At 40.7% G+C, this 20,425-nt stretch overlaps 1 protein-coding gene across 2 annotated transcripts in view; it reads left to right on the forward strand.

The window, feature by feature from the left end:
- The window catches only part of LOC144600212 (arf-GAP with Rho-GAP domain, ANK repeat and PH domain-containing protein 3-like), a 169,488-nt gene that overhangs the window by 102,074 nt on the left and 46,989 nt on the right, over nt 1–20,425 (forward strand). For both annotated transcript variants that reach the window (XM_078411736.1, XM_078411737.1), the window contains exons 4-12: nt 1,006–1,075; nt 2,519–2,639; nt 4,326–4,510; nt 6,104–6,210; nt 7,581–7,780; nt 11,652–11,737; nt 12,605–12,787; nt 17,028–17,193; nt 19,949–20,080. In XM_078411736.1, the coding sequence (XP_078267862.1) occupies nt 1,006–1,075; nt 2,519–2,639; nt 4,326–4,510; nt 6,104–6,210; nt 7,581–7,780; nt 11,652–11,737; nt 12,605–12,787; nt 17,028–17,193; nt 19,949–20,080 (1,250 nt within the window). The remainder of the gene's footprint in view (nt 1–1,005; nt 1,076–2,518; nt 2,640–4,325; nt 4,511–6,103; nt 6,211–7,580; nt 7,781–11,651; nt 11,738–12,604; nt 12,788–17,027; nt 17,194–19,948; nt 20,081–20,425) is intronic.

Below are 20,425 nucleotides of genomic sequence, written 5' to 3' on the forward strand. Positions count from 1 at the left end.
ACAGCAATATCATAGTAAATTTAAGGTAAATGAAGAATCTTTCAACTGTGGTCACTCGGAAAGCAGGAAACACACCAGTTAATTTGCATTCAGTATAACATAAAGAGCAAAGCACAAAACCTTTGTTAGAAATGCAGATTATATGATTTTGGCTATTAATATTGAGAATAGCTGTGCCGTATCAAGACATACATGAGACCATAAGACTTAGGAGTAGGATTAGCTCATGTGGCTCATCAAGTCTGTTCCAGCATTTGATCATGGCTGATCTATATTTCCCTCTCAACCCCACTCTTTTGCCTTCTCCCGTAACCTATGTTGACCTTAGTAATCAAGAACATATCAATCTCCGCATTAAAAATACCCAATGACTTGGCCTCCACGGCCGTCTGTGGTAATGAATTCCACAAATTCACCACTCTCGCTAGAGAAAACTTTCCTCATCTCTGTTCTAAAGGTACATCTTTTTATTCTGAGTTTATGCCCTGTGGTCCTAGACTCTCCCTGTGAGAGTTGGGGGAGTGTTAGAACCATCTTCTCCCATTCTCTCCATATCCACTCTATCTTGGCCTTTCATTATTCGGTAAGTTTCAATGAGATCCCCACTTCATCCTTTTAAACCCCAGCAAGTACAGGCCCAGAAGAGCCATCAAACACTCCTCATACATTAACCCAGTCATCTTCAGGATCATTCTTGTAATTCATCAATTGCATGCACTTGAACAAACAAACTCCACGCAGACAGCACCTAAGGTTAGGTTGAACTCTCAGGGGTGCACATGAGGATGGCTCTATTAAACCAGACCGAGATCAACTTGAATGAATTTAATCATGATGAAAATGTAATAAAAAGACAAAATAAATTGTGTGACACAATATTGTTTTTCTTCCAGTCTATAATTTCAAATCAGATGTGAGTAATGCAGCAAGAAGTTTATAATAACTTTGTGCAATAGAATTTGAAACATTCCTAACAGAACCTTTTGTTTTCTTTCAATGAGCTAGAAGCTGTGTATTTCAGAGACGCTACGTGAAATTTGATGGGAAGACCCTGATGTATTTCAGCAATGAGAAGGTAAGATAAGATTCAACTCCAGCTGAAGATAAATTGGCTGTTTCTATGGTCCTGCCAGTGATTCAAAGGAGTGCAACATGAAGAATTCAAAGTTACAGTGTTCATAAGAAATAGGGGCAGAATTTGGAAATTTGGTCCATCTAGTCTAATCGTGGCTGATCTCTGCCTCCTAATCCCATTTTCCTGCCTTCTGCCCATAACCCTTGACACCCGTTCTAATTGAGAATGTGTCTATCTCTGCCTTAAAAATATCCCTTGTCTTGGCCTGCACAGCCCTCTATGGCAATGAGTTCCACAGATTAACTACCCTCTGTCTAAAGAAGTTCCTCCTTACCTCCTTTCTAAAAGAGTGCCCTTTAATTCTGAGGCTGTGACCTCTGGTCCTAGATTCTCCCACCAGTGGAAACAACCCACTCATCCTGGAATCATTCTTGTAAACCTCCCCTGGACCCTCTCCAGAGCCAGCACAACTTTCCTCAGAAATGGGGCCCAAATCTGCTCACAATACTCCAAATACGGCCTGACCAGCGCCTTGTAGAGCCTCAGCATTACATCTCTGTTTTTGTATTTCAGTCCTCTTGATATAAATTGAATTTGCCTTCCTTACTACCCATTTGACTTGCAAATTAACTCTCTGGACCCTCTCCAGAGCCAGCACTCCCAAGTCTGCACCACCGATTTCTGGATTCTCCCTCCATTTAGAAAATAATTTGCGCCTTTATTCTTATTACCAAAATGCATGACTTTGCACTTTGCTACACTGAAGCTCATCTACCACTTCTCTGCCCACTCTCTTGACCTGTCCAAGTCCTTCTGCAGAGTCCTTGCTTCCTCTGCACAGGAACTCCACCTATCTTAGCATCATCTGCAAACTTGGCCACAAAGCCTTCAATCCCCTTATCCAAATCATAATGTACAACGTGAAGAGAAGTGCCCCCAGCACCGACCCCACACTATATCTCTAAACTCTAAACAAGATAAACTAATCTCATCAGCCTGCACACGATCCATATGACTCCATTCCCTGCATTCCACGTGCCTATCTAAAAACCTCTTAAAATCCACTCTTCCATCTGCCTCCACCACCACCCTTGGAAGTTGTGCTATGCACCCACACACATCTGTGTAAAAAAAAACTTGGCCCGCACATCGCTTTTAAACTTTTCCCTTCTCACCTTAAAACTACGCCCTTGCGTCTTGAATATTTACACCCTGGGAAAAATGATTCTGACTCTCTACCCTATCTATACCTCTCATAATTCTCCTCAATGTTTTCAAGACCTCGATTCACTTGGTTGTGAACAGATTCATGTAGCAGCTCTGTATGGCACAATTTAAATCCATTAAGAGATTCTTTGTAGTTGAAATTAGAACTTTGTTTAAATTGCAGTAATTTAATATATTTAATCACTCGTTTCCTGCTATTTTGCTTCATTCTTGTAGGACCCTTATCCTAAAGGAGTAATCCCCCTGACCGTTATACAGATGGCAAGAACAGCTAAAGAAAATAAATTTGAAGTAGTTACAAGCCAAAGAACGTTTGTTTTTCGGGCGGAGAGTGAAGGTGAGTGGTGTAAAGCGTTGTACACGGGCATGTGTTGTCAGTAACTTCCCACAGGGAAGAAGAAAGACAGGCCTGTGCTTTCAGGTTTCTACGGCTCTGTTGGATTTGTTAAAATGAGATCAACTTGGAACAATAGTGTAAGAAAATAACTGCAGATGCTGGTACAAATCAAAGGTATTTATTCACAAAATGCTGGAGTTACCCAGCACGTCAGGCAGCATCTCAGGAGAGAAAGAAAGGGTGACGTTTCGGGTCGAGACCCTTCTTCAGTGTAAAGAAGGGTCCCGACCTGAAACGTCACCCTTTCCTTCTCTCCTGAGATGCTGCCTGACCTGCTGAGTTACTCCAGCATTTTGTGAATAAATACCTTCAACTTGGAACAATCCTTCCCTGGCTGGAATTCACAGATATAGTTCCCTACGACGTATGAGGAGACCGTTTGACCGATTGAGTTCAATGGTGACACAGAGTAATTCTATCATTCCATCAGGTTTAAACCAGGGTTGCTGGAGTTGTAAGGCAGTTGCACTGTATGTTCTTCCATGATGCCACATGGCACAAAAACAGGTCCTTCTGCTCAACTTGTCCATGCTAACCGTGTTTCCCCTGTAACCACGTTGGTTCTCTCCGGGGGCTCTGTTTTTTTTCCACATTCCAAAGATGTGCAGGTTTGTAGGCTAATTGGATTCTGTAAAAAAATGCCCATAGTGTGTCGGATGCGAAACTGGGTAACATAGAACTAGTGTACAACTGATCAATTGTTGGCATGAACTCGGTGAGCCGAAGGGCCTGTTTCCACACTGTATCTCTAAACTAAACTAGACTAGACAACTAAGATGTATGTCTGATCTAGTCCCATCGGCCTGTATTTGACCATATCCTTCTAAAGTTTTTGCTATTCTTGTATCTGTCCAAATGCCCTTTAGGTGTTGTAATTGCAATTACCTCGACAGCTTTCTCCAGCTGCTTGTTCCATATATCTGTGTGAAATATTTGCCCCAGAGGTCTCACCTTAAATTTATACCCTCAAGTTCTAGTCTCCCCAACCCTGTGAAAAAAAAAACTGTGACCATTTACCTTAAATACCTTATACACGAAGGGTGGTGGGTGTATGGAACAAGCTGCCAGAGGAGGTAGTTGAGCCTGGGACTATCCCAACATTTAAGAAACAGTTAGACAGGTACATGGATAGGACAGGTTTGGAGGAATATGGACCTGGTGTTCTGGAGGTCATAGAGTGATACAGTGCGGAAACAGGCCCTTCGGCCCAACTTGCCCACACTGACCAAGGTACCACATCCACACTAGTCCAACCTGCCTGAATTGGGCCCATTTCCTTCTAAAACCTCTCCATTCATGTACAAGTCCAAATATCTTTTAAAAGTTGTTATAGTACCTGCTTCAACTACCACCTCTGGCAGGTCTTTCCAAATACCCACCCTCTGTGTGAAAAAGTTATCCCTCAGGTTCATATTAAATGTTTCCCTTTCAACTTAAGACGAGCAGAAAATGCATCATGGACTGGATAGGCTGAATGCCCTGTGTTGTTTCATATTTTCTATGTAATCCTGTTTCGGTGCAGAAATATATATCCTAGTGATTCCCTTCAATTTGGGCCATATCACACTGCCATATATTCCCATGCACGTCTCAGTCTACTTGTGTATCGTGCTTTCTGTATTGCAGTGCAGAGAAACGAGTGGTATACGCACTTGCAGAACGCAGTCAAGGGCCATCACTTCTCCTCCAGTCGTCGGGTTGGATCCCTAGCCCTCTGCCAGAAGTATGGACACTTGGAGTTGAAGGGACATAAATCTAAGGTCTATGCTGCCCTTTATACTGACGTGCTCTGGCTACACAAGAGTGAACAGGTGAGAAAGGAGTTGCTGGACAGAGAATGTGCTCCACTGTTCTTTGCACAAGGTGATAACTGATTCTTGGGAATTAGTTTAGTTTAGAAACAGGCCACCCTATTAACAGCACGGAAACAGGCCCTTCAGCCCTCCAAGTCCGCACCGACCAACGGTCACCTGTACCTGTCCAAGTGTCTTTTAAATGCTGTTTTTGTACCTGCCTTCACTACCTCCTCTGGCAGCTCGTTCCATATACCCAACAATCTCTGAATGAAAAAGGTGCCCCTCAGATTACTATTAAATCTTGACCTCTTACTGTAAATCGATGCCCTCTAGTTCTTGATTCCTCTTCCCAATGCAATCTTGATCTCTTATGTCATGCAACCAGGACTGCACACAGTACTCCATTTGAGGCCTAACCAATATTTTCCAATGATGTAGCATTCCATCCTGCTCAAATCGTCTAAGACTTGGCTCATGAAGGCAAGTATCGCATACACCTTCTTAACAACCTCATCTATCGGGCATGACACATTTGGGGATATTGGACTTATAAGCCATGGTTTCTCTGTTACTTGATACTCCTGAGTGCCCAATCATTCATTGTGTTCATCCTAGCCTTACGAGTCCTCCCAAAATACATAATTTTACACTTATCCGAGATAAATTCAATCTACCAAAGCTTTGTCCATGTTATCAACTCATCAATATTAACATAGAACATAGAACAGTACAGCACGGGCATGTGCCCTTCAGCACATAATGCTTGTGCCGGACATGATGCCAAGTTTAACTGATCCCATTTGCCTGTACATGCTCCATATCCCTCTATTCCCCACTTTCATATGCCTATCATAAATCATCTTATCTGCCTCCACCACCACACCTTGCATTGCATTCTAGGCTCCCACTACTCTCTATGTAAAAAAACTTGCTCTGCACAGACTCCAAAGACGTACAGGTTTGTAGGTTAATTGGCTTGGTAAATGTAAAAATTGTCCCTTGTGGGTATAGGATAGTGTTAATGTGCGGGGATAGCTGGTCGGCGTGGACCCGGTGGGCCGATAGGCCCTGTTTCCGCGCTGTATCTCTAAACTAAACTAAGCATCTCCATTAAACTTTTCCCCCTATGCCCTCTAGTGTTGGTCATTTCCACCCTAGCAAAAAGGTTCTGGCGTTCTACCCTATCTATGTCCATCTAATACTGATGCAGCCTAGGACCAGCCTCCTCACTCTTGCAGTATGATTCTTGACAGCTTTGTTGGACACGAATGCCAACTTATTGGAATGGTAAAGGGAAATGAAATATAACAATAAGCATTTTAGATAGGAAAAGCTGTCCGAATATAAAGGCATTACTTTGTGTAGCACCATCACCGTGGTTTCCATTGTCTAGTATCTCCTGCGTTTACAATTGTACACACTTACTAGATATGAGAACCAGCATATTTGACCTGTGCCTATATGTCTTTGATGATGAACTGCTTTCCTGAACCTTGGCAATCTAGGTAGTGAAGGTACTCCTGTAATGCAGTTTAGTGGGAAGTTGCACGCAAAAGCTCATTTAAAATCGGTTTAAATAATATTAACACAAGTTGTCTTTTATGTTAGACTTTCAAGTCTGGTATTGGAATCATAACAATTGCAGTGCAGGGAGCCACAATTCGCGATGGCAGCCGCAAAAGTTTTGAGTTCATCACTCCTTTTAAAAGCTTCAGGTGAGTTAAGTTGCTTTTTCCTGTAACTTGTCAGGCAGGAGGAGGTGACAGAGGGAGGAGGAACTGGGCTACAGTGCATGTGGGGGCAGAGACACTGGTGGCAGGTGCAAAAAACAGAAGGGGAATGATCGTAGGTGAGGAGAAGGAAGAATGAGATCAACCATGGCTTGAAGGGCTGAGCGGCCTTCCCCACTCCTAATTCTATGTCCGAATGTTTCTCTTTGGCGTTTGCACCGTTTCCAGTCAACAATCAATAGCATAACCATCTCTTGCGATCTCTGGCTTGAGATCCAATATAACGCTTACTGCAGACATGATAGAGACCTTTGCGAATTTCCACGGAAGATTACTGACTCCTAATGTTTAGTAAGAGGTGTGTCACAAATAGACCACAAAATTCTTTGAATTCTGGATTTGTAAAAGAATAATTTAACTGATATGTCTGTTTCCTGCAAGCTGAATATTTAATGCTTCTTGCTAATTGTCTTTTAGAAAGTGGTAGTGAGCTAACTTTGGGATGCAAAACTCTTTAAATGGCTTTGAAAATATGATCCTAAAATTCAATGCACCTTTGTCATTGAATGTTACATCTTTGCACTTTGGACTTCAATGTTATATCTTTGCATTTAATGTTGCACCCTTTATTCTTCATCTGTGCATCGTGGACCGCTTGATTGCATTCGTATATAAACTCCTTTGACTGGATAGCATGCAAAAAAAAGCTTGGCACTGTACCTTGGTACACATGATGATAATAAACTAAACCAAACTAGAAAACCTTGGGTGTGGGTGGCAAAGGGGGAGGGCATAGCCGAGTGCATAGTTAGATGAATGGTGTGCAGTAGAGGAAGGGATTAACCAAACCAGATGCACGGTGAATCAGTTCTGTTAATCTTCATGTAATGTTCCTTTATAGATGCTCTGGTAGCAGATTGGGATGAAGCAGAAATTTGTTGATATGTTTAACATCTGATTTCAGTATCATAAACGTTTATATTTTAAAAAAAGGAGAATCATTAATTCTGTAAATGTTTCATCGAGCATATTTTGATAAGAATTCAATGAAAACATAAGAATTTTGCAACTGATATAGAATTATTTGCAACATTTTAATTATTTGATTAACTGCTATTCATATCAGTTATGGTTTTCACTATCTTAAACCCTGCTGTGAATTTAAGCAATAATGTACACGTACACATAATCAGCAGTGTAAAAGGAAAAAGTCATCCTTTCACCTTGTTCCGAATATCAGTTCTAAATTAAAATGAATCCTCCAAATGATTGAAGACAAGCTGAACTAAACTGATTATTAAATGAAACGATAAACTAATTGGAGAGAACAATTTTGTGCTGTTGGTATGTTGCAGTTTTACAGCTGAATCTGAACGGGAGAAGAGGGAATGGATGGAGGCTCTACAGGACTCCATAGCAGAGACATTCTCAGATTATGAGGTGGCTGAGAAGATTTGGTCAAACAAGTCCAACAAAGCCTGTGCAGACTGCAAAGCATCAAACCCTGACTGGGCGTCCATTAATCTCTGTGTTGTCATCTGCAAGAGATGTGCAGGTAACTGGGAAGTACTTTTTCTTGACTATCTTCATGGGTTCTGCTGACAATTTAAACTTCCATCATGTGTAACTAGAATACAAAGGGGGATTAGTTGGATGAATATTATTTTGTAGCAAGCGTTGTCATTCATAATATAACAGAGCAACAGAAGATGAAAGCAAGCCTTTCGGCCCAGCTTATCTACGCTGACCAAGTTGTAGAAACAAGGAACTGCAAATATTGGTTTACACAAAACGACACAAAGGACACAAAGTGCTGGAGCAACTCAACAGGCCACACAGCATCTCTGGGGAACATGGATATGCAATGTTTTGGGTCAGGATCCTTCCTCAGTTCGAGTTGCCTATCTGAGCAAAGCTCATTTGCCTGCATTTGGCCCATATTTTTAATTTAGTTTAATTTTAGTTTAGAGATACAGCGCGGAAACAGGCCCTTAGGCCCACCGAGTCTGCACCGACCAGCGATTCCCGCACATTAACACTATCCTACACGCAAGGGACAATTTACATTTATACCAAGCCAATTAACCTACAAACCTGCATGTCTTTGGAGTGTAGCAGGAAACGGAAGATCTCGAAGAGCACCCATGCTCAGCGTGAATGTACAAATTTTATACAGACAAGAAACCGTGGTCGGGATTGAACCCGGGTCTCTGGCACTGTAATCGCTGTAAGGCAGCAACTCTACCGCTGCGCCACCATGCTGCCCCATGTACCATTCTATACATGTACCTGCCCAAATATCTTTTAAAAATAGTAACTGTACCTTCCATTTCTGGGATATTTCATTGAATGCTTTGGAATGTCATAGAGTGTGAACGAAATAGGTCCTTCGGCCCATCCTGTCCACGTAGCCACTTGGACTATCATATTTACCAGTACTTGGCCTGTAGTCTTCTATGTCTTGGCAATTCAGTTGCTCATTCAGATACTTGCATGATGTGAGTGTACCTGCCTCCACCAGTGTGTTCCAGATCCCTACCAATGTCTGGGTGCAAAAAATCTTCCTTGAATCCCGTCCAAAACTTTTATCCCTATCCTAGACCTCTAACGTCCTGAGCTAATAATATATAAATAGCATTCCTCTTCTTTGATTGATGTTCAGATTGTACTCTTTAAAGGTTTTTGCATTGAAAAAATGGAGTAATGTTCTTTATTTGAGCTGCATAAGCGTTGAATTTCATAAACATTCAGTTTCATTTCCCTTTTCGTGTCTGTAAGGGCTACACTGGACTGCCACCAACTGTTCAAAAACAGCATTGCAGTCATGCTGAATAGGGTGGTGGGTATATGGAATGAGCTGCCAGAGGAAGTAGTTGGGGCAGGTACTGCAACAGCATTTGAAAGCCACTCAGACAGGTACATGGATAGGAAAGGTATAGAAGAACATGTCCCAAACATGTGCAGATGGGATTATTTAAAATGGGGCATCTTTGTCAGCCAGGACAAGTTTGATTGAAGGGCCTATGTCTGTGCTGTGTGACTCTGACTTGAAGATCCAACACTAAATTCAATTGAATTTTTACATGCTGAATGCACACTTCCAATACTTTCTCATTTTTCTGTGCATATGATGGCCATACGCATGGAGTGATATACATGACACGCAATACAGAGTCATTGAGTCAAACAGCGTGGAAATAAACCCTTTGATCCAACTTGCCCATGCTGACCAACATTTACACTAATCCCATCTGCCCACATTTGGGTCATATACTTCAAAACTTTTTCCATCCATGCACCTGGCCAAATGCTTTTGAAACGTTGTGTTAGTACCTGCTGCAACTACCTCCCCAGGCAGCCTGTTCCATATACCCACCATCCTTTGTAGACATCACATAGGTTGCACTGTGGTAGAGTTGCTGCCTTACAACACCAGACACCCAGGTTTGATCCTGACTGTAAGGAGTCTGTATGGAGTTTGCAGGTTCACCTTGTGATCTTGTGGATTTTCTTTGGGTGGTCCAGTTTCCTTTCACATTCAAAAGACGTGCAGGTTTGCAAGTGAATTGGCTTCTGTAAATTGTCCCGTGTGTCAGATACAACTAGTGTACGGGTGATCGTTGGCTGGTGTGGACTCGTTGGGCCAAAGGTCCTGTTTCTACACTGTACCTTTAAACTAAACAACATGCCAGGGTGTTGCTACACACATTTTCAACCACCCAAGGCATGTGAAGGAACATTTGCATCAAAATAGACTTTGTGACTTAATTTTTGGCATAAATTGAAGGGAACACTGCCAGAGAGTCAAGGGCATTCTGACCTCTTACTGGAAAGCTCTTAACTCTTCTAAAGATTATACTTGCTGTTCTCATCTTTTACCAAGGGTAATATCCTTTGGACATACAACAAACTGCAGATGGTTTACAAAATACGTCAGTGCTAAAGTGCTGGACCAACTCAGCAGTAACTCCCTGGATGGCATGAACAGGTGGTGTTTCACAACAGGCCACTTCTTCAGATTGATGAAGGGTCCCAATTAGAAATGTCACCTGTTCATGATCTCCAGAGATGCTGCCTGACCCGCTGAATATCTTTTGGATCCCTACTTGTGCACCCCAGTTTTCCACCGTACTCCTTCCTCCAAGCATTCATTCATAATGCATTTACCTAATGGATTCATTTGTCCTCTCATAACCTCAACACTAGGTCTGAGCATTGTGGCTAACCACACCACCCAACTTTCTCAAACTCGCCCTCAAAATCACATCCTCTTCAGTTAGTATTCTTCCTCTTCTACTTCAGCCATTGAAGACTTAGTGAAGGAAAAGCCTTTTTTGATGTTCGGGGCAACTGATATCCCAGTGATGTTTCTGGATGGGAAGTGATAAAGCATTGACATATTCCATATGGCACAGCAACAAATCGTTTCTTCTGAAGTATAAAGATTAGATAACTATTGTTCTTGTAATATTGGAGACACAATGAACTGCAGATGCTGTAATCTTTAGCAAAACACAAACAGCTGGATGAATTCAGCAGATCAGGCAGCATCTCTGGAGAGAATTCGGGAAGGGATCTTTTTCAGCCTGACAATGAATCCTGATCAATATTGTCGCCTGTCCAATCTTCCAAAGATCTAATGTCTGAAGAAGGGTCCCAACCAAAATGTCTCCCCATCCTTTTCGCCAGATGTGCTGCCTGACCCACTGAGTTACTCCAGCCCCTCAGTTTCCTATTAAATCTTTCCCCTTTTACCTTAAACCTATGTCCTCTCATTCTTGAATCCCCTACCCTGGATAAAATGCTCTGTTCATTCTCCCTATCTGTTACCCTCATGATTTTATACACCTCTATAAGATCACTCCTTCGCCTTCTGTGCTCCAAGAAATATAACGTCCATTTTCTCCATCTATTTCTGGGCCTCGAGTCCTGACAACATCCTTGTAAATTTTCTCTGCACTCTCTCTGGCTTAATGACATCCTTCACGTTGCAGATTGACCAAAATTGAATACAATTTCCCAAATATGGCCTAACCGACATCTTGTACAACTATAACATCAAGTCCCAACTTCTATATTCAATACTCTGACTGATGAAGGCCAGTGCTTTCATCAAGCTTTATTTACAACCCCGTTTACCTGTGACACCATGTTCAGTGAACTATTTAAAATGTTTTTGCACTATAGATTTGTCAGGGCTACTCTTGGAAATCTTGCACTCAAAACAGTTAACTGCCATTAACTTTACTGGACAAAGATGTATTTAGTGAGTAGCTGAATTAACGTATGGGGAGAATGAAAGAGAAGCAGATAGTAAGAGGAAGTTTGAGTGAAGTATAAATGCCTACAATGACACTCAAAAAGTTGGGTGTGTTTCTGCAATATCTTTTTGATATGTATGAATCGAGTTTCTTTTACTTTTACAGGAGAACATCGAGGCTTAGGGGCATCTGTCTCGAAAGTACAAAGTTTGAAATTGGACACGAGCGTATGGACTAATGAAATTGTACAGGTCAGATGGCAATCTTTCTTAAATCAATTTGCTAAAGCTTCATTGTTCGAAGTTATTGCGTCACACAGATAAAGCACAATGAAAGGATAAAGATGTTGTAAAATTACCAATACAAGCAAGATTAATACAAATCTAGAAGGATTTTTATTGTAGCTGTAGTTATCTACCTTCAGATACAAAGGTAGATAACTAGTTAATTATTGGTTACATAATTACAGCAATATGGTCCTATGGTCATTGAAAATAAAATAGTAATCGAGTCACAGCGAGATACAACATGGGAACAGACCCTTTAGTTTAGTTTATTGTCACGTGTACTGAAGTACAGTGAAAAGCTTTTGTTGCGTACTATCCAGTCAACAGAAGGACAGTACATGATTACAACCGAGCCATTTACAGTGTGTAAATACACGATAAGGGAATAACATTTAGTGCAAGGTAAAGCCAGCCAAGTCCGGTCAAGGATAGTCCGAGGGTCACCGAAGAAGTAGATAGTAGTTCAGCACTGCTCTGGTTGTGGTAGGATGATTCAGTTGCCTGTTAACAGCTGGGAAGAAACTGTTCCTGAATCTTGGAGATGTGCGTTTTCACATGTACCTATACCTTTTACCTGCTGGGAGAAGGGAGAAGAGAGAGTGGCCAGGGTGCGATTTGTCTTAGATTATGCTCTTGGCCTTGCCGAGGCAGCGTGAGGTAGAAGGGAGTCAATTAAGGGTGGTTGATTAGCCGACCAAGTCCCTGCCGACCACCAACCACACTTTAATACCAATCCTACATTAATCCCATTTTATTATCTCACTTTTTCATCAACACATTGGTGATCTGTTACTTAATGAAACATTGTAATGCAAGTCTATTTTCTTGTAGCTTTTCATCCAGTTAGGTAATGAGAAAGCAAACAGGTTCTGGGCAGCTCGGATGACTCCAGGAGATGAGTTGGACACAGATGCCACCGTCGAAAGGAGGAAGGAATTCATCACGACGAAATACAGAGATGGGATGTACAGGCGACCTCATCCCAAGTATGCAACTCAAGAGGAAGTTATTAAGGTAAACCTTTCAGTGAGAGACATAGCATCATGGAGTCATACATCATGGAAACAGGCCCTGAAACCCAACTTCACCATGCCAACCAAGATGGCTCATCTACAGTAGTCCCACCTGCCTGTGCTTAGCACATATTCTTCTAATCCATTCCTCTCCGTATGCCTGTCCAAATATATTTTTCAAATGGTGTTATTGTACCTGCCTCAACTACCGTCTCTGGCAGCATGGTCCATAAACCCACCACCCTTTGAGAAGTAGGTAACTGGGGCGGCACGGTGGTGCAGCGGTAGAATTGCTGTCTTACAGCACCATAAACTCAGGTTCAATCCTGACTACAGGTACTGTCTGTACGGAGTTTGTACATTCTCCCCGTGACTGCATGGGTTTCCCCCGGGCACTCTGGTTTCCCTCCACACTTCAAAGATGTACATGTTTGTAGGTTAATTGGTTTCAGTAAAGATTATAAATTGTCCCTAATATGTAGGATAGTGTTAGTGTATGGCGATTACTGGTTGGCATGATCTTGGCTTACTGAAGGGCCTGCTTCTGCACTGTATCTCTAAACTAAACTAAACTCGGGTCCCTATTAAATCTTTCCCCTCTCACCTTAAACCTTTGTCCCCTGGATTCCACTAATTTGGGTAAAAGATTTTGTGCAATTTCCGTATCTATTCATGATCTTGTACACCTCTATAAGATCTTCCCTCATCCTCCTGCACTCTAAGGAATAAAGTCCTGGCCTGTCTAACTACTCCCTATAACTCAGGCCCTCAAGACCTGGCAACATCCTCATCAATCTTCTCTGAACTATTTCCAGCTTAACAACATCCTTTGCTATGGCAGGGTGTCCAAAGCTGAACACGATCCTTCAAATGTGGCCTCGCCAACTGTAATATAACATCCCAATTTCTATATTTTATACCCTGAATGACAAAGGCCAATATGCCAAAATACTTAACTTTCCACTCTACCTTTGATGCCGCCTTCAAGGAAGCACGTACCTGTACCCCTAGATCAAGGGTTCCCAACCTGGGGTAAATTTCACCTACCCAGGGGGTAAATTTGTTGATTCTGGATTTGTACATATTGACTGACTGTTTGGTTCTGGTATACCGGTATCTGTTCATCATTAGTTGTTCATAAATAAGTGAAATAACATTATGTGCTATTATTATTGTTATTTGAACTTAAAATAATAATGTTAAAAACAGTATTTTAAAATTTCCCCTTTGTCCATTGCTTTATTGTGGTAGAAGTGTAAACTCAAATTACTGAACAAAACAGGGTGGGGGTAAATTTACTTTCAAAAAGTTGCAAAGGGGTAAACGGGACAAAAAAGGTTTGGAATCCCTGTCCTAGATCCCTAATGCTAGGTGTCTCCTTCTTGAGAGAGTGCCTCAGAGATGCTTATGTTTGAAGAATGATTAACGAAAATAATCAATGGCAAAATAATCCATTAAGAAGTGTTTCATGATCTATGAACTTTAATGTGGTAATTGCCCCTGCTTGTACTTAACAATGTTGATACGCTTAGCTGGAGCTAACATCAATCTTTGTGACCATTATTCATTGCCTCACTCCCAGCTATAACAGTTAACTGACCTCCAGAGAGTTGATGGATACCATCCATCATATCGCTACTTAACCTGCTGTGGAGCAAGGCAGCAGAATTTAGTTGGTGTGATTTCCATTTTATTGATACATACTTTCAGTTTAGCCAACTGCATGGTTGCCCTATAATTGAAGAAGCCTGAAACAACGTCTAGATTTTAAAAAAATGAGCCTCTTTACTGTAAAATAACTTTACATTTTCAAATGCTGATGCTACCTGAACAGAGTTATGATGTTTAAGGTGATAATGGAATTATTTCATCCCTTTATGATCTCGCAGTAAAAACAAACTTTTCCCATCTGTCAACCACTTTAACACGGGTGTTGAGCCATTTCTCTGGCCTATCTTACAGTGAAATATTGCAGAATTGTACAGTCCCTGCTATAATGATGATTGCTTTGATGTTCTCGTTGGGAACTAAGCCAGAAGCAAGACAGCCTCTGGATCACTTTTACAGTTTCTGTTTGTCTGTCATATTTTAATTTGCAGATTGGAAACAAAATATTTAGGGATGAGATTGGAGTAAAAGCATCAGCTCTAGGTTAAAAGGACTGATTCTTGGTATACACACACACATATACATATTCAGTAATATTTTTTTGTCTTGATATTATATATTTATTTTGACATTTTATCTATATACATTTGTTTCCCTCGGCAAACATATTCTTCAATATTCTTCAATAATATTTCTTATTTGAAGAAATATATTCTTCAATATAAATTGTTCCCTTTATCCTTTATCTTTGTACTGTCGACGGTTTGATTTTATTCATGTGGTCTTTTTTTACTTGGTAGCCCACAAACTAAACCTTTTCACTGTACCTCAGTGCACGTGACAATAATAATATTAATCTGAATAAACTAAATAAACTATTATTCAATAAATTTCAATGTAATATTGAGTGCCATTTAAGGTCCAGGGCAAATTTCATGGCCTCGCATCTGTAAGTACCAATAAGAAAGGAAGTAAAAGTGCAAGGCAGCTTGTCTGGTGACCGACCAATATTCATCTCTTCACCAACGATAACTGAAGCAAGTTCAGAGGACATCTCTGGGTCAATTGGCTGTCACATTGCCCACAAATGCAACAAGTGGTTACGTCACAAACATTTCATTGACTGTAAAGAGCTTTGAGACCATAGGAAGAATCAACAGGCTCAATATAACTCACTGGAGAATGCAAACTTCATCATGAGCTGCATTTACTGACCTGGATGCGGTACAAGCACTGATGGTGTTAGGAGATTAACATTGTAGTGCGCTGATTTGGATCAGGCCCTGCTGCTGTTTTCATCTGTTCAAAGCTTATAATAAGCAGAACTAGATTGTATTTCGGAATCACATGAGGCCTTTCATCCTCTCAGGACTGTGCAGTCATTCAATTACATTACAACTGATGTTTATCATGGCTACCCTGCTGCCTTTGCTTTTTCTCCCTTTTACAAAACAATAAACTACCTTTTCAAATTTACAATATTATTTGAGCTCAAATCAATTGCTTTTGGACATAAAAGGATTTTCAGCCTTTCCATTATTTTTTAACTTCTCTCTCAAACACCGTGGGCCTCGTTTGACTGCCATTTGTACTAATGTGGTCTGACCGTACTTTTCCCTTTGTATCTGTTTCACAAAATGCTGGAGTAACTCAGCAGGTCAGGCAGTATCTCAGGAGAGAAGGAATGGGTGACGTTTCGGGTCGAGACCTTTCTTCAGACTGATGTCGGGGGACGGGACAAAGGAAGTTGATCCCTTTGTATCAACAGACTAAGGGAATTGCTAATCTAGTCCTTGAACTGGGTTAAGAGTTAATAATAAGCCAAAGCATAAATGTATGAAAAGGTCAATTTTACATTTGTAGTTCCTTGCAATTTATGCAATGTATTTGAATAAATTGCTAGTAACAACAAGTGTTACATTTATAAATGCATTATTTCAAAGTTATCTTTCTGAATTGGAATTTGAACTTGCATATCCAGACCTTTAGATTAGTAATTAAGTAATATTACCACAATGCTGCAATTTCTCTGGTACAAGATGGCTATTGCTCATCTGCTTGAGCTTTCCTTTTGCTACACATTTCTGATAGTATACTCTTGGTGGTTTATTAATGAAATGACAGACTATCTAAAGCCATTAATGCATTATTATTAAAGCCATTAAGTGGCCATAAAGTGATCATGGCCTCCAAATCCTGAGCAAAGGAAAGTGATATTAGAATGAAGATGAGGAGGAATTTCTTTAGCCAGAGGGTGGTGAATCTGCAAATCATTGCCACTGATGGCTGTGCAGGCCAAGTCATTGGCTATTTTTAAAGCGGAGATTGAAAGGTTCTTGATTAGTAAAGGCATCAAAGATTATGAGGAGAAGGCAGGACAATGGGGGGTTGAGAGTGAAATTTAGTTCACTCCATGGTGGAGTTGACTCATTAGGCCTAATGGCCAGATCCTGCTCCATCATGACCTTATGACGATCTTATGATGACAGCCAAGATAGCTGATTCCAGATCTAGTAACATCCTGCTGTATGTATTGATGTTAGATGAGAATTCGGACTGGTTCACCTTATTCTCTAACTGGATGCCTGTTTATGCTTTGGAGGGAAATAAACCTTGGTTTCTGTACCTTGCAGGCACTTTGCACAGCGGTGAGCAGCCCTAATCTCCTGCAGACAGTACCCCAGGTCTTCTCTGAAGCAGATAAAAAGAGTCACGTTGACCCAGATATCTGTGACACAAAGTCAATTCAAAGCCCCACGCATTTATCCAGACTGGAGCGATTATCACCAAGAAGTCCGGGTATTTATTCAATAAACTACGTTTAATGAATATATATATATATATATCACTATTTTGTCTACATTAATAAAATGTATTGATTAATTTAAAGCAACATATCAGTTAATATTAGAAACGTAAAGAATTGCAAAAGCTAACTTTTTATAGAATGTACCAGATTTTAACATTTGACTTGTCTCTTCTTGTAATATAATATCTGATTTGGCATTTCTCACAAAAGTCAGTGATAGGATTGGGCAGTTACCGATAAAGACATCTTTGGGTGCCCTAAAGAGTTAGCCATGGTGCAGTGTTTTGAATCTTTGCATTGTGGTGATTGGCGACAGTTTAGGAATGGAGATAAAACAATGTAGGGATGACAGACTCAGGGCAATGTGTTTGGAAAGATTTGTGTCTACAAGCCATCAAACTGGAGTATTTTGATGTACAGGTAATTGTACTATTATCACAATAGTTGCATTTCTAAGAAACCTTCTTTTGGAGACAATAGCATTATAAAAGCAATTGTATTCATATGGAAAAGTGTGATAAGAGTTAGAGAATTTTAAACATGCATTAATAAAATTAATTTTTACACAGGCTTTTAAAACAATAAAAATTTTAATAGCTATATGTTTACTTTTATTGCTGCAAGCTAAAAGTATTAAAGGCTGTGTGTTACATTATTTAAGAGAGTATTGTTGAACAAGTCTCTGGAACTGTTGCACTGTAATGCTGAGAATTGTATTCTGCACTCTATCTTTTCCCTATCTTTTGCTAGACCTATTGTAGTTGAGTTTGGCTTGAGTATATTTATGTATAGTTTTATTTGATTTGATTGTACAGCCTTGAAAACAAAGTTTTACACTTGTACCTTACAAGTAACAATAATAAGCCGAAACCTGATGGTCAATAGAAATAATTATTTATCAGTTTCAAGGCGCACCTAAAATTTAGGGCAGCATATTGATGCAGTGGTAGAGTTGCTATCTTAGAGCTCCAGAGAAAACCCATCCCGTCATAGGGAGAACGTAGAAACTCCGTATAGATAGCATCCATAGGCAGGATCGAACCTGGGTCGCTGGTGCTGTAAGGCAGCAACTCTACCGCTGCGCCACTGTGCCTACCATACCCTAATGTGAATGTCCTACCCTACAAAAATATCTTCATTAGACTGTTGCACAGATTGGCCACACAGGTCCTAAATCTTTCATCCTTCATTGTACTATTTGTGAAATATTGTTTTGCTGGAATTAATGGAAACCAACCTTTAGTCAATACATTCATCTAACCAATTCCCCCAACCCCCGCCATCACATTTCCCCTCAATACTTCTGGCATGTTTATCTCCCATTCCCTATCCATCTCTAATCTCTGTTCACCTGTAAGCACCTGTAGAAAGAAAGCGAATGGCCATTAACTCCACAATGGCCATGGCTTTTTGAATGTCCTGTATGGTGTGTGGGGTTGGGGGGTGGTGTGTGGAGGGTAGGTCTGGCCTGTAAAATTATACCCAGGTGGAATATCAGATTCTGCTCATGTAGGATTACACCACAAATTTACCATAACAAGAGAAGTTCTCGAAATACAGCTGATGTTGATGAAGCCGATGTTGTATCCACTTGGGGCTGGATTTAATCACCTGAGGATAATTGGAGAGGAAATTGCTATTTCTCTCCTCGTAATTGACTGGTGCATTTTAATTTATTTTCCCTTGTCCCAAAAGCTTACAAGTTCTCCTGTTCAGATATGCCGTGTCTATTTTGGAATATACAAGGCATCAAAGCCCTACAGGATAGGCTAGACAGAACTGCAGGCTGTTTCCAACCTGGAAATTACATAATGTTTCCTTCGATTCAGACACATTTGCCAACTTTGAAGGACCTAAGAGGCAGACCACTTGGTATTCAGAGAGAGCTTTGAAGAAACTTCAAGTGGAAATGAGAAGGTCATGGAATTTTACTCTTGTAAAGGCTCATTCGTTAACCATGCATAAAACAAAAATTAATATGTTGTTGGATATTAAAGGTGTTTTAGGTTTAGGTTTATTGTTATCATGTGCACCAAGGTACAGTGAAGAGCTTTGTTTTGCATGGTCTCCAATCAAACCAGTTCATACAATACATAGGAATAATCATGTCCAACTCATGTACAATAGGCGGAGTGAAGGGAAAGATACAGAGTGCAGAATATAGTTCTTTGGTCCTTGCTAGTTACGTTACAAACCTATGTCTTTAGTCAATACATTCATCTAACCAATTCCCCAAACCCCTGCCATCACATTTGAGGTGAATCAGACTGTACCCTAGCTAATGGAAGAACCGTTCAGAAGCCTGACAACAGAGGGAAGAAGGTATTCCTGAGTCTGGTCGTGCTTGCTTTCAGGCTTCTGTATTTTCTACCCAAAGGGAGCAGGGAAGCAGAAGGAATGAGTCAGAGTGAGAAATGTCTTTATGTTAATGGATATGGATTTAGGAAAGAAAATGGCATTTTGGTAGAAGATAAGTCGTTATCATTTTGAACGGTATAAGAAGTCCAAATGGGCCAGATATAGTTCACTTGTGTTTCTATTTTCTATGCTCTTACGCCTAATGGCATTTTGCGCATGAAAGCAAATGATTGTGGAAGGTCTTGGAATTGTTTTCAGTGTTAGCAGCCTTATGCAAGTGGAAGTTGTAGTTGTTGGCCTCCTGCTTTTACACATCTGAGGGTATTAGAGATGTGCTGATTGCTGTTGGTCAACATACACTCAAGTGATTGTGTTCATTCCCTTCAGATGTTCCAAGCTCCTTCCCCTTGGATTTGACTGGTATTTACAGTGAGATCACGCAACCTGTCATGCACTGCGGCTACCTGTACAAGACATCAGCATTAACAAAGCTGCCTTCCAGCAAGAAATGCAAAGATGGTATGTGATCAATAATGACCGATGCTGACTGAAAACGAACATAGTTATGGCTGGCTGACGGTGCCTCTTGTGATAAATATAGATCAAAGCGGATTTCCCCTGAGGTATCTGTGTGACATTGATATGGGCATAGATATTGCCAATTCTTAATCACCCTGAACAAACAGTAATGCGGTACAGGAATAACATGCAGGCCAAACTGGGTTGAGCCAGTGTGGTTCCCTTTCCAGAAATGAGAATTAGTTGGATTTCCATGAAAACCTAAAGTGGACATCATATTTCCCCAACACGTCATGCTTTCTCCACTTTAGCTCAATAGATTCCCCAGTCCCAGGCTTAGAATTT

Source organism: Rhinoraja longicauda, chromosome 14 (genome assembly GCF_053455715.1).
Source record: "Rhinoraja longicauda isolate Sanriku21f chromosome 14, sRhiLon1.1, whole genome shotgun sequence".
Taxonomy (NCBI): domain Eukaryota; kingdom Metazoa; phylum Chordata; class Chondrichthyes; order Rajiformes; family Arhynchobatidae; genus Rhinoraja; species Rhinoraja longicauda.